The sequence below is a fragment of the Pinus tabuliformis genome, chromosome 3_1, assembly GCF_031772625.1.
Source record: "Pinus tabuliformis cultivar Carrire ecotype Pingquan chromosome 3_1, CPIR1, whole genome shotgun sequence".
Lineage (NCBI taxonomy): Eukaryota > Viridiplantae > Streptophyta > Pinopsida > Pinales > Pinaceae > Pinus > Pinus tabuliformis.
Window position 1 is genome coordinate 523,756,254 of NC_142301.1, and position 25,509 is coordinate 523,781,762.

Below are 25,509 nucleotides of genomic sequence, written 5' to 3' on the forward strand. Positions count from 1 at the left end.
AATGACTACTTAATAATAGAAAACCCTCAGAGTTGTTGCACCGATTTTCTCGCATTGGGTTTTTCCGAGGACTATTTTTCCAAAAATAATTGTTTCCTATGTATCTTGTTCTTTGCTCAATTTTCAGTTTCATGTAATCAAATATTAAAGTAGTGTAGGTTGCGAAAGTAATTTGCTTCAATATTCAAAGAATAACTTGATAATGTATATTAATGATCCAGGGGGATATCTAAAAAGTACCAATGGCATGGTAAAAAGGCTCAAAACCCAAAGTGGCAGAATCTAGATAAACTTAGCATCAAATTGAAGTGCTCATCATCCTGATTCCAACGATGCGAACAACACTCGAATCCGAGCTCATATGAAGAAGTTAGAGCAAGTCAAAGTTCATGTTTGACTTGGACAAGTGGCAAGAGAAGATGATGTGGCAGAACTCTCAGCGAATGGGGAAGCGCCAAGTGGCAGGCTGCCATTGGCCCTGCATATCGCAGATTGTAGAAGGAAGAGGTCGCTCTTAAGAAAATCGGCCCCAAGCAAGTCAAGGTTGCGATGCGATAAATCACAATTACAGAATGCAAAAACGGAAGAGTTAAAGAATTGGCCCTAGAGCAAGCCAGGTTGCGAGGCGATATATCGCAATCACAAAGTTAGATTGTTATTTGTGATATCGCAATCATAGTTCGCAAAGGGAAGCAGTCGCATAGAGTACCACCCTAGTCCCGCCGATTGCAATTTGCGATGATTCTTCCGGACCCGATATATTATGTATTGTGGTCTAATAGCCCATCAGGTCCGCCTTTATCGCAGGCTGCTTGTTGTAAAGGCATGGGTCTATCCACCGATTGAAAACGTCGATTCAAGCGTCAATGTTAAAAGTCGTCGGGATTAATGTGTGGTTAAGAGGTTCTGGAGGTTTTTCCATATATGAAAGGTTTGTCACCTGCATGCTATCCCAGGCCTGAGAACCTTGGTGTAGGAACCGCCACTTGCTAAACTTGTCATTTGTTCAAGAACTGCCCGGGGATTGAGGAGTTAGCCACCACCTTATATAAGGGACTGTCAGCATCAGAAAAAGGAGAGACTGGCATAGTTCAGAAACCATTGAACAACAATAACCTGACCTGGCAGCTGACCAGGACCTCGCCTTGAGCAACAAGGAGGTTCCGAGAGGGTGCAGAGGTTTTATTTCTCCGAATTGGGTGTTCAGATAAGCGATTTTTCACCAAGATTTCAGTGGTATTGTTTGTTTTCTGAAGTTGGACTCTCCATTCTTCGTCCATCTTTCCAACTTGGAGGTATAAGGATTGTGGTTGTTCCCGCAAACAATGATCAGAACAAGAAGTACAAGGTCGAGCAAGGAAAGGCGAAGTGGTTCATACCAGATGGAGTTCGAGATCATGTGGTCTCACACTTGCACGGCAAAGACATAGCCCGAGAAATGTCGGAAGCTTTGTCTTCACTGTATGAATGTTCTTTCGAACAGCACAAGATGTACTTAGAACAAAAGTTGCAGTGGACATTGATGCAAGAAGGGAGAAGGGTTCAACTCTTATCTTCAATGTCTTCCAGACACCAAAGACCAGCTTGCTGCAGTGGGGTCTACTCCTCAGTCTACCGCGATGGTAAGGACAACCCTGAATGGAGTCTCGAATGAATGGAAAGTCTTCATCCAAAGTATATTGGGCAAGGAAAGACTACCTTCATGGGGGGAGATGTGGGCAACGCTTCAACAGGAAGAATTAAGGAGTGATCTGGTTAAGGTCAACCTTAATGGCAACAGTGGGAGTGGCACGAAGACCAAGGAGGAGGAGGAGAACGCAACTCTAGCATTAAAGGAACAACAAAAGCAAAAGCGGAAGGACATTTCGAAGGTGAAATGTTTCAGATGTGGCGAAATGGGCCACTTTGCATCCCAGTGTCCTTTGAAGCAAAAGGATAAGGATGAGAAACATGATCCTAAAGCTGCTCCAGCAAAAATTGTCGAAGATAAGTTTTCCATGAGTGCCCACGCATCTCTAGGAGGGAAATGGGGTGATATTGAGCTTTAGTCAGGAGGACTACATGTGGGCACGATCCATGAGGAGTCCACCTCTTGGCTCAATTCCCTGCTATGGGAGCCCGAGATTCAGTAATAGCGAGATGGACTTAGCGTCAGATGATGCAGTGGATTGTTTGGAGAGACAAATGCAGTAGCCTGAGACCAGAGACTGATCAGCGTAGAGCAAGGTTCGCAGCAGTGCAGAAGTCAGCAACAGCGCAGAAGATTTAGAGGGTTAGAGACAAGTAGCAGTCAGATTCCAACATTCATGGTATTATGTTTAACATAGTTAAGTTCAGTAATTTTGGATGTTTTTTAATTGCTTCTCTCAACAACGTTGTTGCAGTACAAATGCAGAGTTTGCAGTGGCAGTGCTAGCAGCATAGCAAATGCAGCATTTTAGAGGGAGTTGCAGTACAGATGCAGTAGTGGCAGTGATAGTCTCATGGGTAGCAGTACAGTAGCAACAGTAGCACAGCATTGGTGGCAGCAACAGTGCTCAAAGGAGGTGCTTCAGAAGCAGAGCAACATGCAGTTGGACATTGTTGCTAGAGCACTTTCCTCGCTAAGAGGGAGTGTTAGTGTTTGGTAGCATCGAATGTGCTCTAGCCATGAAAATTGGTCGAGAGGCTAAGGCACATGAGTTCTAAAGAACCCAGAAACCGTTTGGTGAAATTCCACCGAAATTGTATTTTATTAAAATAGTTAATATTTTTAATAGGGCTCCTAAGTCTAAACTTAGGAAAATTAAAATATTAAGGGGTAATAATCAAAATATGGATGAGAATGATCTAAAAGGTGGATCAAGTCATGGTTTAATCTTAACCATTGATTAGAGACTCAATTTCGGTCATTGGGGTTCATTTAGAAACACACATGGAGAGAACGAATTGATTTGGAGTTCAATTTCTGGGGCTAGGAAGCTAAGATTTCAAGCTAAGTGATCATTCTGCAGCAGAGGGGCAAGAATAGTTTAGGAGTAATGACAGAGAGGCAAAGAGAAGCTATTGGAGGTAGTGTAGCAGCTAAGGGACTGACGTTGGGCCAATCTTGGCCCGCACAAGCCTGACGCACAGCCAAAAGGGCCAGCACAGAAGCAAAAGTTGCCCTCCACGCAGAAAGCCGGAACTGCCGGAACAGTCGGGAAAGGTGACACAGTGGGCAGAAGAGACAACGCAGAGCTGACACAGAGCCTGTAGGGCTGACGCAGGGCCAATGCAAAAGTAGTCAAGGTTAGCCAGTTTCGCTGCCAGATCAGCCGGAATCTGTCGGGGGAAGTGAAGTAAAACTCACTCAATTTTTTCTGCCATTGTATTTTCTCTATCACTGGTTTGTCGGGAGGGCAACCAACATTTGTATTCAGAATTACTGCTTAATAATAGAAAACCCTCAGAGTTGTTGCACCGGTTTGGGTTTTTCCGGGGACTATTTTGTCCAAAAATAATTGTGTCCTATGTATCTTGGTCTTTGCTCAATTATCTGTTTCATGTTATCAAATATTAAAGTAGTGTAGGCTGCAGAAGTAATTTGCTTCAGTATTCAGAGAATAACTTGATAATGTATATTAAAATCAAGTAGGAGAAGTAAATTCAGCTTTAGCTGCACTAGGGGTTCCTTGGACTAGGAATTTTCACACTTCGATCCTCCAAAAGAAGATAGAATGTTCAAGCATATCCTCTGAAATATCTCTCTGAAATTTTCGACCATTTATAGTCTTGAAAATCTGATGTAGTAGGTCGAAGTCGTGGAGAAGGGTTTGGGCATAATAATTTCCTTTCTGGATATGGTTTTTCATGGGTCTTCTTGTGGGCATCTTGGTCAGCTTGTGGCAGAATCTAAGGTTTGTTCAACCTTATCATCTCTAATCTTTCGGCCCTCTTAGGGCACAAATGGCACACAATTTAAGTCTGGGGCAAAAAGTTTGTATGCTTGTCCTCTGATCTATTTTGACATTTGTTGGAATCTCAGGACTGTTCGCATTTCTTCTGACCATCTTGTACCGAGATCTTTAGCCAACATAAGACATGCATTGGAGACACACCTTTTGGCACATAAAGATCAGGACCCAAGCATGTTGTTTGTGGATTGTAGTAGCTAATACAAGATATCCTAGTGGTGGCCTACTCAGCCCCTTTCTTGAAGCAAACCTGGTATGTATTTTGGGCCTCTGTTCAGGCTCAGTTTACTGATTCGGTGATGAATTTCAAGGGTCTCTCTTGTGCAAATATTTTGGATTTACATTTGTGATCTCGGCTTGCTTGCAAGGGCATCTGTGCAATTGTTTAAGGCCCGATCTATGGTTGTTTATGCCTGTTTCGAAGCGCTTCTCGTGGCTAAGCTTGAAGTGTACTGAATCCCATCCTTGTAACAATGTTGTTCATGGCTTGGTAGTGTAACATTGATAAGACCTAATCTGTGCCCTACACAGAGAATATCACTCCAACACTAGGTCATTAAAGGAGCTGAAACAAATCACTTATTTGACTAATCTAAGTCTCCATGGACTGTTTTGTATCTCTGTTTGGTGATTGATCTTCAGTCTGATTTGAAAACATATGTACTGTCATAATCCTCTAAGGCTCAAATTTTCAACCAGCTTGATCTGAAGTTTGTATGGCAGACACGTCTGAGGTCATTCAATTCATTATGTTCGAGGCATAGACGAAACATGCTAAGGACCCTTTTGTGACAGACTTTTGCCTCATCATATAAAAGTCAGTCCTCTAACTTGCATTAACGTTGACCTCAGCCTGTAGATATACTCTATGAAGCTTTATGAAGCAGAGCATCACTTGGATCAAAACTGAAGTAAAACTTCCAGAAGTTTGACTTCACATTTACCTGAAGCAGTGGTTGCAAGGCTAGTTCTGTAGCAAAGGAATTTTGGCATCAAAACATGGTTTAAGTGACATTACTTGCCATTGAAATTTCTGGTGTGTTTTTCATTGCATAAGGGTTTCCTTGGGCTACTCTTCATATAAGCAGATATTATTACTTTGTGGACTAATTTAGGGTGTTTCTCAAGTTTTGATACCTAACCACAGTAGCTATAAGATCCTTCATTAGGTTCAGATCTCTTGTGAAGAGGCTTCATCTCCAGCAGTAAAGGCAGAAGTGTCAGTATATTGAGGACAGATAAGGGCAGAAGAGGTAAAGCTCAATTTAGCAGACTTAAGGGCATCTTTAAGCATATACTTGTCTATCAGCTCAAATGGCATCTTCAGTACACAAGAGGTAGTTCTGTTATTGTACATATGAGGTATGTTCAGGTTTATTGTTTGGATACTAGCAGTTCTGAAGCTGACCTTCACTGTACAAGAATATATAAGAGGCAGGTTTGAAATTGGAAGCTTGATTGGCACTTCATTCCATATCTGAAGTATTCATCAAAAGTCTTAAGGGTTTGATAGTGTCATTGTTAAGCTGCAGTTTTGGAGAACAGAGTAACTTGTGTTAGTCTTTCATATAGATGCCAAGTTGATGTATATATAGCTGTTGGTGTTAGTATCTGGTTGAGGATGGAATACAGAGGCTATGTATAGTTGTTTTGATTTTTGCTAGGGTTTTGTGAATAGCAGAGCTAGTTGCTGGTTGAGCAGAGAAAGAGTGAGTTTATGTTGCTAGGGTCTTACAGTGTTCATGTCTTGAGCAATCTTGGCTGTTGAGAAAAATTTGTTTTTGCAGAGAATTTTGTATTTCTGATATTCTGATATTGAGCACCAGTGGATCCAGTCTGAAAATTAAGAAACATGGTCTGCTCGTTGAATAGGGTGGCAGGGTGGTGCAAGGCAGGACTTCCGACTCTCCTTGATGTTGGAGCCTGAGAACAATCCAAGGAGAAAAGATGGCACTAGGCATGTCGGAGCTTGTGCAGGGTGTTGGAGAATCCTTTAGTCGCAGCTGATAAGCCAGGGCATTGGAGCGTCCTTGCAGTTGGAGTTGGTAAACCAAGGCTTTTGAGCATCCTTCTAGTTGAAGTTAGTAAATCAAGGCACTGGAGCGTCCTTCAGGTTGGAGCATGTAAACCAAGGGGCTAGAGCCACCATTAGTTGATGTTGTAAATCTTGGAAGTTGGAGATTCCTATTTGATGTAAAATTTGAAGAATTTTATTAAGAAGTGTTCAGTGGTTTTTCTCCCGGAAGGGTTTCCACCTAAAAAATCTCTGAAATAATTTCTGGATGTCTTGCATTGTTGAATGGTGTTGTTTATTGTTCATGTCTTTCCAACAGTTCTCTGTCATCAATAGATAGATTACAAAGTAATCAACAATTTTTCCAACTTTCCTTACAAACAAGGTTGTATCATCAAGATTAAAGTGTTTGAAATTCAATTTTAGAATATGCTCAATTAATTTTTCATACAAGCCTCATGGTGCTTGTTTCATGCCATACACGGATTTGATGGGTTTACATCCCTTTTATTTTTCTCCCTTCACAACAAAATCTTCCAATTGAGACATGGAGACTTTCGAGTCTCCATTCAAAAAAGCATCCTTCACATCCATTTGATGGACTTTCCATTCATTTTATGATGCCAAGGCAAAGAAAATCAAGATGGTGGCCCATTTTACTGTGTGGACGAAAGTTTCATCATAATCAACACCTTCTTTCTATCTTTTTTGAATTTTGTGGAAAAACCTGTGAGCAGTTTTGAAACCAACGTTTCGGACTAGCTTAGTGAGTTCATCATCAGGGCAATGAGATTTGTATTTGAGAAGAGAGAGCGTGAAGTTACAGAGCTTATTAATAGTTATTTGAAAGGGTTTTACTGAGATTATTGAAGACAGAAATGTTCCGACCACGCTTAAGGGGATGGTTACATTTGGCAAAATTTGGAATGAGCTTTTCATCCCTACATTCTTTTAGAAATATGAGATTTGAAATACTTCTAGCTCTGGAAATTCTCATCTTCTCAAAATTTAGGGCATTGTTCATTATGTCCCTTCCATGGTGGGACTTAATGGTGTTAAAGAGAGAGTCCATACAGGTTGATAGAATCTTTTTTGAATTTTGTGGAAAAACCTGTGAGCAGTTTTGAAACCAACGTTTCGGACTAGCTTAGTGAGTCCATCATCAGGGCAATGAGATTTGTATTTGAGAAGAGAGAGCGTGAAGTTACAGAGCTTATTAATAGTTATTTGAAAGGGTTTTACTGAGATTATTGAAGACAGAAATGTTCTGACCACGCTTAAGGGGATGGTTACATTTGGCAAAATTTGGAATGAGCTTTTCATCCCTACATTCTTTTAGAAATATGAGATTTGAAATACTTCTAGCTCTGAAAATTCTCATCTTCTCAAAATTTAGGACAAAATTCAAAAAAGATTCTATCAACCTGTATGGACTCCCTCTTTAACACCATTAAGTCCCACCATGAAAGGGACATAATGAACAATGCCCTAAATTTTGAGAAGATGAGAATTTCCAGAGCTAGAAGTATTTCAAATCTCATATTTCTAAAAGAATGTAGGGATGAAAAGCTCATTCCAAATTTTGCCAAATGTAACCATCCCCTTAAGCGTGGTCAGAACATTTCTCTCTTCAATAATCTCAGTAAAACCCTTTCAAATAACTATTAATAAGCTCTGTAACTTCACGCTCTCTCTTCTCAAATACAAATCTCATTGCCCTGATGATGGACTCACTAAGCTAGTCCGAAACGTTGGTTTCAAAACTACTCACAGGTTTTTCCACAAAATTCAAAAAAGATTCTTATGGACTCCCTCTTTAACACCTTCTTTCTATGCCAATCTTTTTCCAAGAGACTTTTTTGTGCTTGTCCAGTGAGCCATCTGAATTGTTCTTGTTCTCGTAGACCTACTTGTATCCAATTGGTTTGGTTTTGAATGGAGGGTCAACCTACTACCATGTCCCATTCTTGATGAAAGCATCATACTCTTGGATCGCTTCTTTCCACTAATTTTTCTTCCATTGAAGATTTTTTGTCCAAGTTCAAGACCCTTAGACTTCCCTTGGAAGGTGTTAAGGTTAAGAAAGAAGATGGTATCCTTATCTATTCCATTCTTACTAAGTTGGAACCAGCCTATTCTGTGTTTGTTTCCACCTTCCATTCTACTAGAGAAGCATTTATTTCTCAAGGACAAGACTACAAGTCCCCCTCTTTTGATGCCTTTTGTGATTCTTTAATAAGAGAACAAGAAAAACTCTTACATCTTGGTCTTCTTAATCTTGGAAACTCTTCTAAGAAAACATTAGCCGCCCAGCAACAACCAAATTCAAAGAATCTTAAGAAGCAGTGCCCTAAAAAGAATGGTCCTAAACCAAACAAGGGCCCTAAGCAATTTCAGTTTCAAAATGAAAAATCATTTCATCAAAATGATAAGGCAAATAAAAACAAAGGGAAGAACACTGATAGACATTGCCACTTTTGTAATCAAGATGGCCACTTAGAATCCAAATGCTTTAAGAAGATGGAAGCCTTGAAAGAAGCATAACTTCCATTTGGAGCACTCTTCATCTTCAGGAATAGCACTTTCTGCATGTGATTGTCAAGCATCTCAATCTGGTTATGCACTAAATGTGTCTTCTTCTTCTCATTCTCATGAGTCGCTCATTGATTCTGGAGCTTCTTATCACATGGCCAAAAACAAAGCCGTGTTTTCTTCTTTAAATGATTGTAACACCAAAAATATATATGTTGGTGATGATAGATCTCTTAGTGTTGTAGGGACTGGAACTGTTCATCTAGACAAAGGTCAATTTAATGATGTATTATGTGTTCCAACCTTATTCTGCAACCTTCTATCTGTATATCAGATAACTCATTCAAGGGAAGGTAAAACCGTTGAATTTTCACCTCACGATGTTGTAATTAAGGACCTAAGAGATCCTACACAGATTTTAGCTACTAGCATTGATGATGATTCTACAAGGTTGTATAAGTTTAACAACTTTTGGGCATCAACTCTTCCCTCGGTATTTGTTGCCCATAATGATGAAGTGAGCAAACTTTGCCATGAGCGATTTGGTCACTTAAGCTATCACTCCCTTAAAAATCTATGTAAAGAAAATATGGTGACAGGTCTTTCTATGGTATCTTGCAAAGTTGGTGTTTGTTCTGGATGTGTACTCGAAAAACATCATTGGGATAGTTTTGAAAAACATGCCTCTTGGCACACTTCAGCCCCTCTACAGCTTGTGCATAGTGATTTATGTGGTCCACTTCCAGTTGTTTCATTCTCTGGCTACAAGTATTTCTTAACTTTCATTGATGATTTGTCCAGACACACTTGGGTATACTTCTTAAAACTCAAAAGTGAAGTATTTAACATGTTCTTGGCCTTTAAGGCCTTTGTTGAAAAACAATTTGGACATCAAATTCTTAAGCTAAGATCTGATAATGACAGAGAATATGTTAACAACAAATTCATCAACTTTTGCACTGAGAATGGAATTCAGATGCAACACATTGTTCCATATACTCCACAACAAAATGGTGTAGCTAAAAGGAAGAATCACACCTTAAAGGAAACGGCTAATTGTATGCTTCAATCTAAAGGACTTAGTCTTAATTTTTGGGCAGAAGCAATTAACTGTGCAAATTACATAGTAAATCGCACTCCTACTAAGGTTATAGAGAATATCACTCCAGAAGAAGCATAGAGCTCAATTAAACCAAATGTAAGTCACTTTCGTGTTTTTGGAAGTGAAACATGGGCCCATATTCCAGATGAAAAACATAAAGCTTTAGAACCTAAGAGTGAAAAATGTATTTTTGTTAAATGTTCTCAGAGGATATAGACTTATTCCACTTAAGTCCAAAAATGTTAACATTGGAAGAGATGTAAAGTTTGCTGAAAATATATCGGCCTACGAGCCTAGTTCGGCGGATGTGCCACCTCTCTCTATCCCTTCTACTTCTGAAAATATTTCTTCTTCAGATGATGACAGCAAGGATGACATTCCTCCCCCACCTTCTCAAGATCCTCCTTCAACTCCTCAGCCTCCAAAATGGGTCTGTGCTACTCGGGATGCAGCAGGTGCTCTTGCAAGTGATCCTGCAGATCAGCGACGTACACGTTCTCAATTCGATAGATACTCTTCTTTACTGGCTCAAGCTTCAGCGAATTATGATCCTGACACCTTTGCAGAAGCTTCAGGCCATCCAGATTGGGACGCAGCTATGAATGAAGAATATCATTCATTATTGGCAAATGATACATGGGATCTTATTCCTCTTCCAAAGGGACGAAAACTTGTTAGATGCAAATGGGTTTACAGAACCAAGTATGGACCAGATGGAAAAGTTGATAAACATAAAGCTCGTCTTGTTGCTAAGGGTTTTTCACAAGTTAAAGGCATTGACTATACTGAAACCTTCTCCCCTATTGCCAAAATGAACTTTATCCACCTTGTTCTTTCCCTTGCTGCCTCTTTCAAATGGGAAGTCCATCAGATGGATGTTAAATATGTCTTCTTGCATGGGGACTTGCATGAAGGAATCTATATGGAACAACCTACTGGCGTTATACAAACAGACTCCAGCCTTGTATGTCGGCTTAAGAAATCCCTTTATGGTCTCAAGCAATCCCCTCAGGCTTGGTATGCCAAAATGGATAGCTTTCTTTTAGATACTGACTTTTTTAGGTGTCATTCTGGCAATACTGTCTACACCAAGAAAGTGGGTAAGTCTCGTATCATTCTTGTTCTTTATGTTGATGATCTTATCCTTACTGGTAGTGATCCCAACCTTATAAACCATGTGAAGTCCATCCTTGAAAAGAAGTTTGAAATGACAGACTTAGGACACTTTCATTATTTTCTTGGTCTTCAAGTCTTGCAATCCAAGGAAGGCATTTCCCTTTCCCAGTCCAAGTATGCCTGTGATCTTCTACACCACTTTCACATGGAAGATTGTAAGCCAACCCCTTCTCCCTTTCAGTTTGGAGCCAAACTTTCAGTCACACGTACTTCCCCTGAAATTTATGCTACCTTATACCGTCACCTTGTAGGAAAGTTTTTGTATCTGACCCATACCTATCCTGACCTTTCCTTTGTTGTTGGCCTTATTGCTTGGTTTATGCAAAACCCACATGAAAGTCATTGGAAAGCAGCTAAAAGAATACTTCGTTATGTTCGAGGTACAGTTCAGTTTCGGATTCATTACAATGTAGAAGCATCTCCTCTATTGGTTGGTTTCACTGATTCCAATTGGGTTGGTGACCCTGAGAATCGGAAGTCTACTGCAAGTTATGTCTTCACTCTTGGTTCTAGACCTATTACATGGGCTTGCAAGAAACAAAGTGTCATTTCTCTTTCTTCAGCAGAAGCAAAGTATCGTGGCGGCGTAGAAGCTAGTAAGGAAGTCCTGTGGCTTCGTCAAATAATGTTAGAGTTTGGTTTTCGACAGCAGCTTCCGACTACACTTTGGTGTGATAATCAAAGTGTCATTCAACTATGCAAAGATCCAGTCCAACATCAGCCTAGCAAACACATTGAATTGCACATGCACTTCATCAAAAAGATCATTCATGACCATGTTCTTGAAGTGCAATATTGTTCAATCGATGATCAAGTTGCGGACATTTTTACAAAGGCTCTCACAGAGGCGAAGTTTACTAAACTTCAATTTATGGTTGGAGTTCAGGAAGTTGTCACTAAGGGGGGATAGGCTCTAATGCCTCCTTCCTTCTCCTATTGTTTCATATTTGTACATCCTTCAATCCTATCCCAAGTTGTTCTTAAGGGGGGATGTTAGCATATTTCGACACATTGGAAATAGTTAAGTATAACTTGGTCTAGTGTAGAGTTAGGTAAAGTGTGTTTCTTTAATATGTACATTTGTAACTTACAATCCGACGGTCACGATATGTTCTAGACATGAAGTGATTCGACGGTTCATTCTCTCAGTATTACCAACACTTGATTCGTGGCTTAACACCCGATTGGTCCATGATCTCTATTTAAAGAGCATAGAGGGTCATTTGTAGGGTGACCATTCATGAGAGAAGCTTATGTAAATTTTCTTTCTTTTATTAATAAATTGCCTGAAGTGGCTGCGTTGGCTCAGGTCGTGGACTGTTTCCCTCTTTGAGGCTTTTAACCACGTCAAGAATACTGGTGTATTGATATGTGATCTGTTTGTGACCGGTGTCCTTTGGTCTTCTATCTGAGGAACTTATCTTAATAAGTAGCTCTTCTAGAACCTTATTCATGTTCCTCTACCTAGGTTGCTCATTCTCTTCGTGTTTCTCCATCCTGCCTCTGATATTTTCCACTTTAGTGTCTGAAAATGGGTCTAGGTCCTCTTCTCTACCTCAACCCCTGCCTCTGCCTCTATCACGACCTCTCTGGAAAACCAGTCCTTGGTATCTCGATGGCATCACCCGCTCTTTTTCCCCACCCTGGCCAAGAGCATGCTCTGATACCACTGTAATATTCCTAATGGAAGATTTGCAGTGATAACAAAGACATGTAATAACTTTCAAAACAAAATGTACTCAGCAATTGACACAAACAAAGATTTCTTCACAAAACACCCAACTGGCTCATTTTCACTAATAAAATATGTTGGATTACAATAGAAGATGGATGAGGTGCACCTAGGCTTGCACAAGGCAAGCTGCAAGCCTCGGGTGATCAATACAAAAGAGCCCAACTGCTGTAGAAGTGTTGCTCTCCAAAAAATTGCGCTGTCCCTCCAAATCTGAATTGTTCGCTGACTTCAAATCTCTGGTTTCTCCCCTCAAAACAACATAGAAAATTTTGTAAATTTAGGAGTCTACTCCTTGCCAAAAACCCAAAAAAAAAAACCCAAAAAGAGTTTTCCCTAGTTTTGAATCCCCAATTTCGGCCTCCTAAAGCTTGGCCCTCCTCTAACACTGGGAATCTACACCAGTAGCTGGAGCAGTTGTATCTTGCTCCCAAAATGTCAAGAAACCTCCCAAATCAACCTCCCAACGAATTCCCCACAACCCAACTCTTGAATCCTTCGAGTAAAGCTCCCTCCAAAAAACCCCCTCTAGTGACAACGCAGTCCTGGGTGAAGATGACATAGTCTCTTGCACCAAAAACTCGACCTCGCTGATCGAATTTTCCTCTTGCTGTAATATCGCTCCTCTGAGATGAAAACCTGATAAGAATGTCTCTAGCAACTACTTCACTACCAAATTTTGACTCCACTGCTCCACACAAACACGCAATATCTCCCACTATGTCCCTATTGCTCCCATTGCGTCCTTGCTCAGCCAAGGTAGCGTAATCATCTGATGGTGGTCACTCTCTTTGTCTCCAACTGCAAGGAAAGGCCCTTCTACGGTGGCACTCCGAGTCCATCGAAGAGGGGTGAGCTTCACTCCTTCGGAAGATCTTGTCCTAAATAGCATGTTGTAGCTTAGTTGAATAGCCAAAGCAACAATGAATTCTCAAATCAGCAAAAGTTCCCAAATGTTGCTCCTCTCCTTCTATTTATGCTTGCTCCCTTGGGCCCCATCAAATATTTCGACCCCCAACTTAGGAAATTTGAGTTGCCTCCAAGGGGTGCGTATTTTTGGTGGGTGAGTGGCCCCCACAATCCACTAAAGGCATATAGACCCCATTTTCTCGTAAGTTCTTCCATCAAAAGTGCATTAAGCCAAAAATAACAAAATTGCCAAAATTGTTTTTCCTCTCCTTGGGAGAACAATTAGGAAGGGACATTACAAAATGTAATAAGTGATATCTAGAGAAGTTGTATGGGTTATGATTGATCAAAATTACACCTCTCACATAGTCCATAAAGGGTAAGAGGTATCTAGGCCCTATCACAACATATATTCAATGGATTCTAAAAGAATTGAAGTGTGTGGAATAATTAAAGATTTACAGGTTTTCCTAGTTGCATTCCCAAACAGAATAATGACTATGGATATTGTTGTGATAGATGTTTCTGATTCATGGGGAATACTCCTATCAAGAAAATGGCCATCAGATTTAAGTGGTAGCCTTCAGATGGACTTATCATATGCCACTATCCCCATGCCAGATAATACCTTTGTCAGACATGATCGAGAATTAGAGAGAAGATATCATGTTGAGGATCTTAGGAAACACAACAATGAAATTATCTATTGGTCAAAAAAAAGAAAAAATCTAGGCATAACATCAAAAGCTTGGGTACTTTGAATCTTCCATCAAAGCAATTTCAAGGCAAGGCAGAAAAATTGACAATAGTTGCATCATCATCACCATTGCAACTAACCAAGAAGAAAAGAAAAAAGTGAAAAAAGAAAAAAGGCATAAAAATGAATCACCATTTTTAAGCAGGATCAAGCCTCAACAAATCAATAGTCGAAAAGGGAAAAGGAAGAGGCTTGGTAAATTTGATGGCCACAAATAAATTAAAGTTGGGGCAAGTCAAAGTCCCAAGATATTCAGAATTGGATTGAGCACATTAGAAAAGGAACCTACAGATTTGTCTGTGAATAGGTAGGTTCTCAAGATCGATTTCACCAAAGACATCTGATGCCATGGGGCATCTCTGTATTGTATTTCTAACTTTAATTTTTGTTAAGTAGTTTCATTTCATGAATAAATTGTCAGTTATGCTCTTAGAATAAATTTCCATTTATGTACTTCTTCATTTTATGTGTTTGATTTTATATGATGTTATTTTGAATGGACGTTACTGATATATGTTTTTTGTTAGTGGATGCACATTCCAGATTCTTGCACACTATCACTTCCTATCTAACATGCATCCCCATGTGGAGCCAAATGTTGACCATTGGGGTGGCCCTTGAAGATTTTTTTAAGACTCCATGCCTAAGGTTGTATCAAAAGCTTCAATATACCATCAGATTTCATGTCATTAGAGTTTTTCAACTCTATTTCTTGTCATCTTTTTCTGTTATACTCAAATTCCAGAAGCCCTTCAGGGACAATGTAAAAGTGATACTAGTATGAGCAGTCGAGTCATGTAACAGTCCTAGGTAACTTGGTACCTTGTCATCAAGTGAGTTTACTCTAGGAGGTTTTTTTACACTTGGTTAATTATCATATCCTTACGAGCACTTAATAATTAATTGAGTTTTTTCCTCCAAGCATAACACCAAAGCTGGAGTGCAGCTTGATGGTGAGGCCTTGGATGAGTCTTTGTGACTAGGGTCATTGTATATTACCACACTAAATCACGCAAAAAAAAATTGTGGAATTTGGTTAGGTCTTTGGGGTCATTTTTTAATTTTTAAACATTCACACAAAGTGGAAATTAGAATAAATTTTGTACATGAAATCTAATAAATGATGTCTAGAGAAGTTGTATGGAGTATGAGTGATCAAAATTACACACCTCACCTTCAACTCTCTAATATGACACACTCTGAGGGGTTAAAATTGTGTTTTAGACCCACAAAACTCTCTTTCCCTAAGTTTTGTGGGAAATCTAGCAATAAATTAAACCAGAAATAAATTAAATGGAGAAAAATGCATAACTCCATGTGAGAAAATGACTTGGAAATTATCTCAAGTCAAAGGAATGAATCAAAGGACAAGTGGAAGATGATTTGACAATTTGCTTCATACATACATAGCCCACTCAAGGAAATCGAATTTCTAGCATTAAATGAGGATGCTGCTTACTTGGAAAATTCGAATTTGTTAAGTTAATGCACATTTGGGAGGATTTGGGAGAATATCTAGCAAAGATTTTTGTGGGAAATCGTCTCCACATGGATCCCTACCCTTCTACACTTGTCATTTCATCATGGAATTCAATTTTGCTTGAGGGATTCTTGATGCCACTTGGGAAATTCGAATTTGCATGAAGGAGCATTGGGATTGTCACCCATTTGCTTTGGGATTGTCACCATTTGCCTTGGGATTGGCTCCCAAACTTCTATATAATAGAGTCATGGGCTCTCACTATGGATCCATTGAAAACGGTCTATTGTGCTTGGGAAGGCTCTACTCTTATGTACACCCATTTTCTATTACAATAAAAGACTTTGGGGTTCACTTATGAGATGTTGTTCTTCTTAAGCATGGTAATATCTTGATTCTTGATCATTGTGTTTCATGTTTCTACTAATGTTATGATGTCCATGATTTCCATATTGCCTTTAGGGATTTGTTAATGTGTAGCTATCTCACATTGGCATTTGGTTATGAGAATTTATGAGTTCTCTTTATCATTGTATTTCTTTTAACCCATGTGGATCTAATGTGTATTTGAATTTGTGTGGAAACATCTCTTGGATCAAGCCTCAAGCGTGAGGGGAAATTCTTGGAGGAATCATCCCACTCTTGAGCAAATTCATTGGAAAACCTGCATTTGTCGTCTCCCAAAGCCGCATCTTACAATTTTGTATTGCAGGGATCCTTGGCTTTTAGCCTGTTTTTCAAAATCCAATTTCATTTAGAGTCATTTGTCTCAATTTTTTGTGCTAATTACGATTTTATTTTGCTATTGAAGAGCATGTTGAAAAGTAGGCAAGAATTGTAGCTTTGCTCCAATTCCTTAGTCTAAATTTTGTAGAATATTTGTAGATTATATTTGCTAACATTTCTCTCTCCATTCCACTAAGTTTGAGTGTTGGTTTTGCAGCGAAAAATTAGTTTTATTGATGAACTATGCTTACCCTTTGCGTTGACGTGATTGAGGAAGCTAAAGCTTGAAACTCTAACTATATGTTGTAGGATCCCAAGAGCACTTGAGAATCAACTTTAGAGAGGTTGTGGGCAATCTTGGACAACAACAAATTACCTTGGTTGTGGGCCTTTGGGCATTTGTAATTTTTCAGATTTCAAGAGTTGTTCATTGCCCATTGTGGTTGCCACTTCTTGGAAGGAGATCTTAGTTCTCATAAACTCCTATTTTGTAATTTTCTCTTCCATCTTTTGGGCAGCCTATTAAGTGGCCTTCTACTCATTGTAAAAACCTAGTAAAAGATCTATTTTTCTTGTGGGAGCTTGGGTTTTACCCATGGCATCCCTTCTCTCCAATTAGGGGGAGAAATAAGTGGGTGGATTAACTTTTGCATTCTCTCGGTTTCCATTTTAATTGCATGCTCACTCCTCACATTTTAGTTTTGTTTAGATAAGTTTGCTACAATTCAACTAAAGGCTTTGCATTCTCTATTTTATATATTACTTTGAGCTACAACCACTTTACTTTGAGCAATCTACTCTTCACATGCAAGCATTTCAATTTCTAACAAACTTTAATATTTTTTTCCAAGGAAAAAATCGTAATTTTATTACTAAAAACAAAATTACATGTTGTAGATACTTGACAAATATTCCATCACCTAATCAAAAACTGGTTATCATAAGTTCCTATCATAATCAACTAAAAGATGCTGAGGAAAGTTAAACTTTCCTCGATTTCTTCTTTTCAACTTCTCGCCATTCTCCCTGAGATGGCTTGGATGAGACAATTTCTAGCTAGTTTTCTTCTATTCTTGATATTTCCTTGCCTGAATCCAATTATCAGATGCATGGTGACATTTGTATCCTCCAGTGTCCTTTGTTTCAAGTAGCATCATATTTTGTACCATAGTGACTTGTAATTCCATTGATTCATGAGCAGTTTCCTCCTTTCCTTCTTGTTCTTGTATGTTTTGTTCTTCCATGTGTGGCATGGGATCCATTCTAGCTTCATCCTCTTCCTCTTCCGACTCATTTGGGGGAAAGTTCCATCCTTTGGATTTCTTTTCTATTTTCTTCTTCCTTCATGACTCTTTTTTTGCTTCAAGACATGTATTTTGTAGGTGTCCTGTTTGTAGACAAATGCGAAAATTGAAAGTTGTATTCTCGAAATCTAAGGATTGATTCCAGCTTTGCTAGTTGTGTTTCAGTTGAATGCGATCCGACGGGCCTTTGCTGAGATCCACCTCCACACATATACGTGCAAAAGTATAGATTCGTTCTTCCATTCTTTGTATATTTGTCTTTATGTATCGTCCTAAAATATTCCCAATGCCTTCGAACACTTGATTATGCCAGAAATGAAGAGGGAGGTTAGGTAGCCTAACCCACACCAATATTTTTGATACTATCATGGTATTAGCATCAAAATCTTTGAACCATGGAGTAATGAAGAGTCTTGTCAATTCCCAGAGCCATGGACCTTCCTATAGTATAATTTCTCGTTCCTCAGATGATGCAAATTTTACAATGAAGAATCCTTTGGAGCAGAGGTGTATATCACAGTTTGTTGTCCAATTGGTGAAGATCCAGTGGAATAGATCCAATGGTTTTGGCCAAAACTATTGAATCTGCAGATGATGGCTTGAGCTTCGTAGATTGCATGATACTCATTTGATTCTGGTATATCTATGCTCAGTTCTGGAACGTAATTTGCTTGCTCCACTATGTATCGACTGGGCGTATTATGTGTGAGTTATGGATTTGTTGTAGTTGTAGATTTCCCTTGGAGAATGGTTTTGTAGGAAATTCCAATGTTTACGTGTTCTTTGTTTGGTTATGTACCTTTGGGTAGGCTAGATCCAGCTGCATCTCCTATTCCTTTTGATTTACTTGCTCCAGTTGCACCTCCTCTCAATCTCGGGTTGAGGATGATGGTGGTTGCGAGCAAAATATTATATTCATGTAGGTTGAGATCGTCCTATAGGGATCTACCTCCGCAAATCAAATTTTGCAAGTGTGATGGATAGCCCAGCTTGTGCATGATGTTTAGTTTCATTTGTAGGATCTTATCAGAATCCTGAACCCAGAGTGATGAAGATTTACTAGCCAGGGATTTTATAAAAATTTGGAAAGTGTTCTTTTCTTGATCCAAATGGTCGAAAGGAACGGTTTTTGAATCAATGTCGATTGACACTTGTGATGCTTGTTTCAGAGGCTGCATCTGCGTGGGCATCTTCTGTATCTGACGTATCCATATTTCCCTGTAATCTATTGCAATTGAGGACAAATCTAACGGATAGGGTTCCAATAGCCTCTAAGAAATATCGAATCCGCCTTGTTTGTGTCTTTTTGCTCTCCAGGGGGATATTGCCAGATTTGGCATAGGAAACAGTGAATTCCTCATATCTACTTGTGTCTGCCATTGTATAGACAAATTTGGCGCAATACAATTGATCTTTGATTCAGTATATCATTCCACCCGTGAGATCTGGGAGGAAAAGTCTAGATTGTCAATAAGCAGAGGGTCCTTAGAGATTGGATGGGAGATCCCAACGATTTTGTTCACGGATGCATCGATTCACTCATGCCCAAAGCCAAAGGGAGATCCAGGCCTCGCTGAAGGAGATTTGGGCCAAATCCAAAAAAGGATAGACGGAGGTGAATTCCACTTTGTATCACAAGTATCAGAGGATTCAGATCGATTGCAGAAAATCAAAAGGATAGGAATCCCACGATGCCCTAGCTAGTTCGGCACACAGGTGGGGTATTCGATTTGTGATCCAATGTACTGGCCAAGAGACACATCCCTAAAAACAACGAAACCCTTATTGGCAGAAAGTAGCAGAACCCGTGCATTCTCAATTCTTTGAGATCCGTCTTTGATCTAGTTCTGGTCGCCTGGTGATAGAGCATCGCAGATTATTCCCCTCTCCCCAGACCCTCCATCACTGTAGTCTATTACCCCAGAATCTCCATTTCGACAAATCTCCTTTGTCTCGGCTCCTCCATTGCCGCAGACGATCACCATCATCGCAGAGCTCTCCATGATTCAAAATAGAAAATCTACAAGGTTGGTTGAGTTCTAACAAACTTTAATTTTGTCTACTAATTCATTTCCATTTTGTGTGACAAATTGTTTCATGTATACTTTAGTTCATGCTTCATTTATAAATGCTACATTGTTATCTTGAGTACTGGAGCATTCTATTATCTAATTGAAACAACTTTGTTCCTCAAGCAAATTAATTGCATCATTCTAATTTACTTACACACTAATCTCCATTTGAAAGTTATATTTGCAATATATTGTTGAGCACCATTTCTTTACTTTAAAGCATTGCAAATTTAATATTTCTTTGGGAGAACTTACTTGCATTTTAGATTAGCTTACATTTCTAATTTACCTCCAAGCATAAGCTTGGTTGATAGACATTATAAGGAAAATACTTTCTTGGAAAATTCTTCCAACTCGTACAAAATAAGGTAAAAAATGTGCGACCCTGCAGTTATGAAGGTGGCTTGTCCCCTTGTAGGAAGGAAGGCACATGTTGGCTCGTAAGACTGAGGAGAGGGGTATCATTAACGACATTGTCGTGTCCTCAACCCCTCTTTCTTACTGTCACCCCAATTTTTACCCTTTTTCAAGAGTTTAAGAGGAAGATCTCTCACCTAGACTTGGCATTTAGCTTAAAATTAACCAATATAATTGCATCTAACCTTAGTTAAATGCATTTCATTATAACACACTTTAGTTTTCAAGCTATTTTACTTGCAAATTATTTATATACTTGCCATGATGAAAATGTTTTGAATTGATTATCTCACTTGGGCAAGTACCATATTGTTTATTTTGCAAAGTGAAGTTTTAGCTTGTTTCATGATTTTATTTGCCTCCTTACATGCTCTAGCATTGTGAATGATTATATTTTAAAAACATTTCTTTGGAAGCAATTTTAAATCTTGCTAATATCTTCCTGATTGACAGGGTTACTTGTGTTTCACTTTGAAACAATTCATTTTATAGCAAGTGTTATTTATTTTAAAGCAATATTGAAGGTACTCGTCTTATATGCTCATCTTTGATTTATGTGTTGATGGTTATTTCATTTCATATTTGCTCATAATCTCAAGTAATCCAAATTAATTTTGACATCTCCTAGAAACGTTATATCACCTTTTTAACTTAGCTTTTCATTGAGGGACCACCCCCCTTAGCTTGCCTAGGAGAGAGCTTAAACGGAGAGAGTTGGGAATAGGTGGCAGCCCCATCTCTTAGTTTTGCCACCAACCACACCTTGTGGGGTTAAGGGTTTTTCTCACTAGCTTAGGTGTGTGTGTAAGGTGACAAAAAACCCCACTATCACTGCTCACTCCCCCATCTTGCTCCTCTCACTCCTCTATATACAATTCAAGATCTGAATTTATCGGTGTATGTGATGAACCAGCGAGACGATCGCCATCATTAAAAGTGACTAGCTCTAGCACTAGTTCATTAAGATCCAAGATGGCTAATGCCATCTAAACACCATTGTTCAAACCCACATCATAAAGAAATGCATCCCATATCTGTATATTTCCCTTCATCCGCTCATCGGTCATCCCATAAAGTCTGTTGATGTCCAGAATGTCAAGACATTGCTAAGGAACATGTTAGACGTGTTTGACACATCTGTTTTAGCATGTGTTTCCTAGCATGTTACCAAGATAAGAGATATGGACATGCAAATCCCAAGGGGAATGTCATGTTTTCTAGGTAAAATATAATAAGATCTTATTATCAAGTAGTGAATTTTCATGAGTATTTTTCTTTCACACCACTCCTTATAATTGCAATGAGCATGAGAGTACATGATGTTTAGTAAGAGGTAGAGGATGCATACACTTTGTTCACATGAAATCATTCATTAACACAACTGTGAGAAGGTTTTTCAGATGTGATTAGACCTCCACTCGAGTTCTTGTAGTTGAGGCAAGTATTTCCCTAAACTTTGCACTTACAGTTGTAGAAATAAATGTACCATCTGTTTGGAAGCTATATCTCATTGTGCCCCTTGCATTATTTTAATATATTGAATTGGTCAACATCAGGAACTACTCCCTCTCAGTCAATTTTCTAACTCCATAACCCATAGGATTTAAGGCACTTGTCAATATTTCTAATTCAATATTTAAAACTAGTTGATTTCTATATTTCTGCATGTAGGTCTTCACTTTTAAGGGCAGTCTTTTATGTGCTAACAAAGCTTTACATCCTTGGGTGTAAATCTGCATTTTGGCTTGCTGTTTGGTCCATTTTAATGTAGATTGCAGATCTAATATTCCAAAATACAGTGAACACTTATCGCAGTTTGGCAGCATTTATTGATCTTTAGGGTTTACCCCTGCTTAAAGGTTGTTCCCATTTGAGTTTACTACTTTTAGAAGCAATGGGGTGCCTATAAAACATCATTGTGATTCTTCTATTATCAAAAAAAAGACATGCTAAAGAAATGAAGAAAAGAATACAGATTAACAACCTGCAGCAAAATTTGCCTTTGCAGCTCTTCAGTATTTCCTTTTTCATTACTTTCATCTGTAGCTAAATTTCCATCAATGTGCCTGTTTGTAAAGTCATTGGTACAATCATTATTTTGCTGAGTTGATTTCTCAGAAGACAAGGTAAGCTGTTGACGCAGCAAAAGAATGGTCTCCTGCAGCTCATTGTTCTCGGAGTCCTACACCATGAAGAAGATACTCAAGACATGAAATAAGAAAAATATTAAATAGCACTTCAAAGACACTAAGTCAATATAAAACTCGCAAGCAGGAGTCTACATTTAACATTATTGCATAAACAATTATAACACAGGATAATTGAGCAAGAAAAAATAATAATTAGTTAACTTTCGAGAGTAAATTTATCATTCATTGCCCAACTTAACTAACAATAAGAGGCTTTATAACACTCTTGAATATTATTATCTGAAAGAATGCTCTTACATTAACAACAAAAACTGAGTAAAAATGACTCACGCCTATTTGGTCTAGAGAAATTCACAAATAAGATAAGATGAGACAATTATAATAATGTCCAAAGAATGACCACAAAATTAGGCCAATCAGACTGAAGAGTACAACCAATATGAAGAGAATGCAGGACTGCAAGCGCAACTCCTAGAAAGTGCCAAAAATCATACAAAGAAAGAAAACTACATAACATCAGAACATTTGTAGAAAAGCATGACAAAGGGCTGGATATACATTTTTATCCATTCAAATGTTCTGAATACAATTAAAGTAAGAGAAACCAAATTTTTCACCTTTGCTTGTAGCTGTTCTTGGAGGATACGGTTGTCAGCAGACTTTATCTGCATCCATGTATAATGTCAGAAAATTAAATAGGCTGTATTTTAAAAATAAACATATAATAAGTCACATATTCCAGAAAAGAAAAGAATACTATTTGCAATAACAAAAGAGAGCAAAGGGAAAAACTGCTAAAACAGTAAAAGTTTTGATTCTTATTATAATAACCTAGAATACAACAGGAATTGAAGCATGGCTCAACACATTTTGTACATGTCATGAAATTTAGCTTGATTTGACTCACCTCTAGCTCAAAAGCTTTCTCATTGCACTGGCTCATTAACTTTGCAATTGTCTGCATACCAAAATCTTGTAGAATTGTCAATAACAATAACCAACAATAAACAACCTACATATACTGCATCTAAGGATTTAAACCCAGATGTTTTCTATAATAGCATATTCCACAGATTCATGTCAAAATATCTAGATTCTAGCCTAATTACTTTTCTTGTGTAGCACCAAGATAACACAAGTAAATTGTGTTAAAGTACTTGAACAGACAAATTTGTCAACAAATATCTAACAATAGTAAAAGCACAGTACCTGTTGTGTTTCTGCTGGGGATGCATTATTTGCAATGGCTTCTCCAGTTCCAGTAATTCGCCGCTCCAGGACTCTCATTTGGCGTTTTTTCTCTTCAATCTCATCCTCCAATTTTTGTATTTGAGCCTTCATATCAAACTAACAATTAGAGTGTTCATCCAAACTGCTACAGACAAAATTGTTACTCTACACAGATACTGACCCATTCTGAATTGCTGTTTAGACAGTCATGATAGAAAATATAGGAAGAATGAATTTTAGAATATAGTGAACAATGGTAGTAATAAGTTATAACAGAATACTTGAATTTTAATGTCCACAGGATTCTTTGCCGCTTGCTCAGAAAGACGTTTCAGGGAACTCGTACTAAAAGCAACCTCACCAGCCAGCATCTTTACTTGCTCCATGAGAAGATCCATCTGATCTGCCATAGTTGTGCCAGTCTGCATTCCCAAAAGAAATATATTTACTGAACACTAATAAATGGCATAGTCTAACTGTTCTACGTTTTGGCTTTTTCCGCTGGAATCCAGCAATGCAATTTTTTATAACATTGTGATTTTTCATCATCTAAAATGCATTTTGGAATGCATAAATGGATTCAGTGTCCTGACAAACTCCTGGAGCACTCAGATTGTGCAGACTACACAGCTCAAACTTGTGATTCCAACAAATTCCTGCCATCTTTTGGGCAAAATTGGCTGAAAAGCATAACCAGAAACAGGCCAAAACATAGAAGAGTAGACTACGGCTTAATAAATTGATACCATTCTAACAGAGACCTGCATGTAATTCAGCATATCTAAATCTGCCAATGTTATGTAGCAAAACCTCAATTGACTGAAGATATGCACCCATAATCTATGTCACATGGTTCGAGTTCGAATTCGAGTTCGACAACGATTAAGTTCGATTCGAATTCGAATTTTCCGATCAGGTTCGAATGAGGTTCGGCATTAGGTTCGACTATACATATTTTTCAATATATATATATATATATGACCTCGGTCTAATGGAGCAGGAATAACCTTGTATAATGGACGTTGCAAAGATTGAAGGATTAGACATTCTCGGCATATCTGTTTTAGCATACAAATCTACCTAGACATATCACAATTGCACAACTAGTGATCTTGATATACCTGTGAGGATCTCAGCTGAATGGAGTAGCAAAGATCTAGGACAAAGGCACAGTGTCAATGGATCTCGCATAGCAGTCTTGGCATCAAGGCCTCAGTGATACTCCTATAGAAGTCTAGACTCTAGACAAAGAACAGCAGTGATAGAACCTCTCTCTTGGCCTAATAAGATTGATGTTAGACGTTGTCTCGACTCTCAATCACACACACACACACACACACACACACACACACATATATATATATATACTACAATTGTGGCACAATAACAAAGCCACAGAAATGATCATTCTCGGAGGATGCAATCCCTGCATAACAAAGAGCCACAGTAACCATTACAGTCTCGGAATAAATGAGACAGTAAGGACCTCAGTATAGTGAGGAATAGTATCTCATCTCGGTGGATCTATTTCTTAACAGTCAATGTATATATATATGTAATGGAAAGATCTTCGGATCCCTCACTATCTTTACATGATCTCACTGTCTCGGTGTAAGAAAGATCACAATGATCCTGCAGTCATGGAATACACTCTCACATGATCACAGTCAACATGATGGTCTAGAGTATAGTGATGAAGGTAGGATAAAACAGCTATCATGGCTGTCATAATGAAGTTCTCAGTGCATCATTAAAAAAATCGAACCTTAAAAAATTCGTTAAAATTCGCCTTCAGGTTCGTTCAGGTTCGTTAAGGTTCGTTGAGGTTCGTTTAGGTTCGAGTTCGTTCAGGTTCGACTTGAGGTTCGAATTTCAGGTTCGGCGAACCTGAACGAATTTCAAATTTTTTTCAGGTTCGCCGAATTTCGAACCTGAACCTTCAGGTTCGCCGAACCCTGTGACATAGCCCATAA

General features: G+C 38.7%; 1 protein-coding gene across 3 annotated transcripts in view; it reads right to left on the reverse strand.

The window, feature by feature from the left end:
- Window positions 1–25,509, reverse strand: part of LOC149188128 (kinesin-like protein KIN-7D, mitochondrial) — a 295,893-nt gene that overhangs the window by 21,590 nt on the left and 248,794 nt on the right. For all 3 annotated transcript variants that reach the window (XM_089411595.1, XM_089411593.1, XM_089411594.1), the window contains exons 17-21: window positions 23,818–23,958; window positions 23,516–23,641; window positions 23,214–23,264; window positions 22,924–22,971; window positions 22,141–22,338 (exon numbers count right to left, since the gene is read on the reverse strand). In XM_089411595.1, the coding sequence (XP_089267721.1) occupies window positions 22,141–22,338; window positions 22,924–22,971; window positions 23,214–23,264; window positions 23,516–23,641; window positions 23,818–23,958 (564 nt within the window). The remainder of the gene's footprint in view (window positions 1–22,140; window positions 22,339–22,923; window positions 22,972–23,213; window positions 23,265–23,515; window positions 23,642–23,817; window positions 23,959–25,509) is intronic.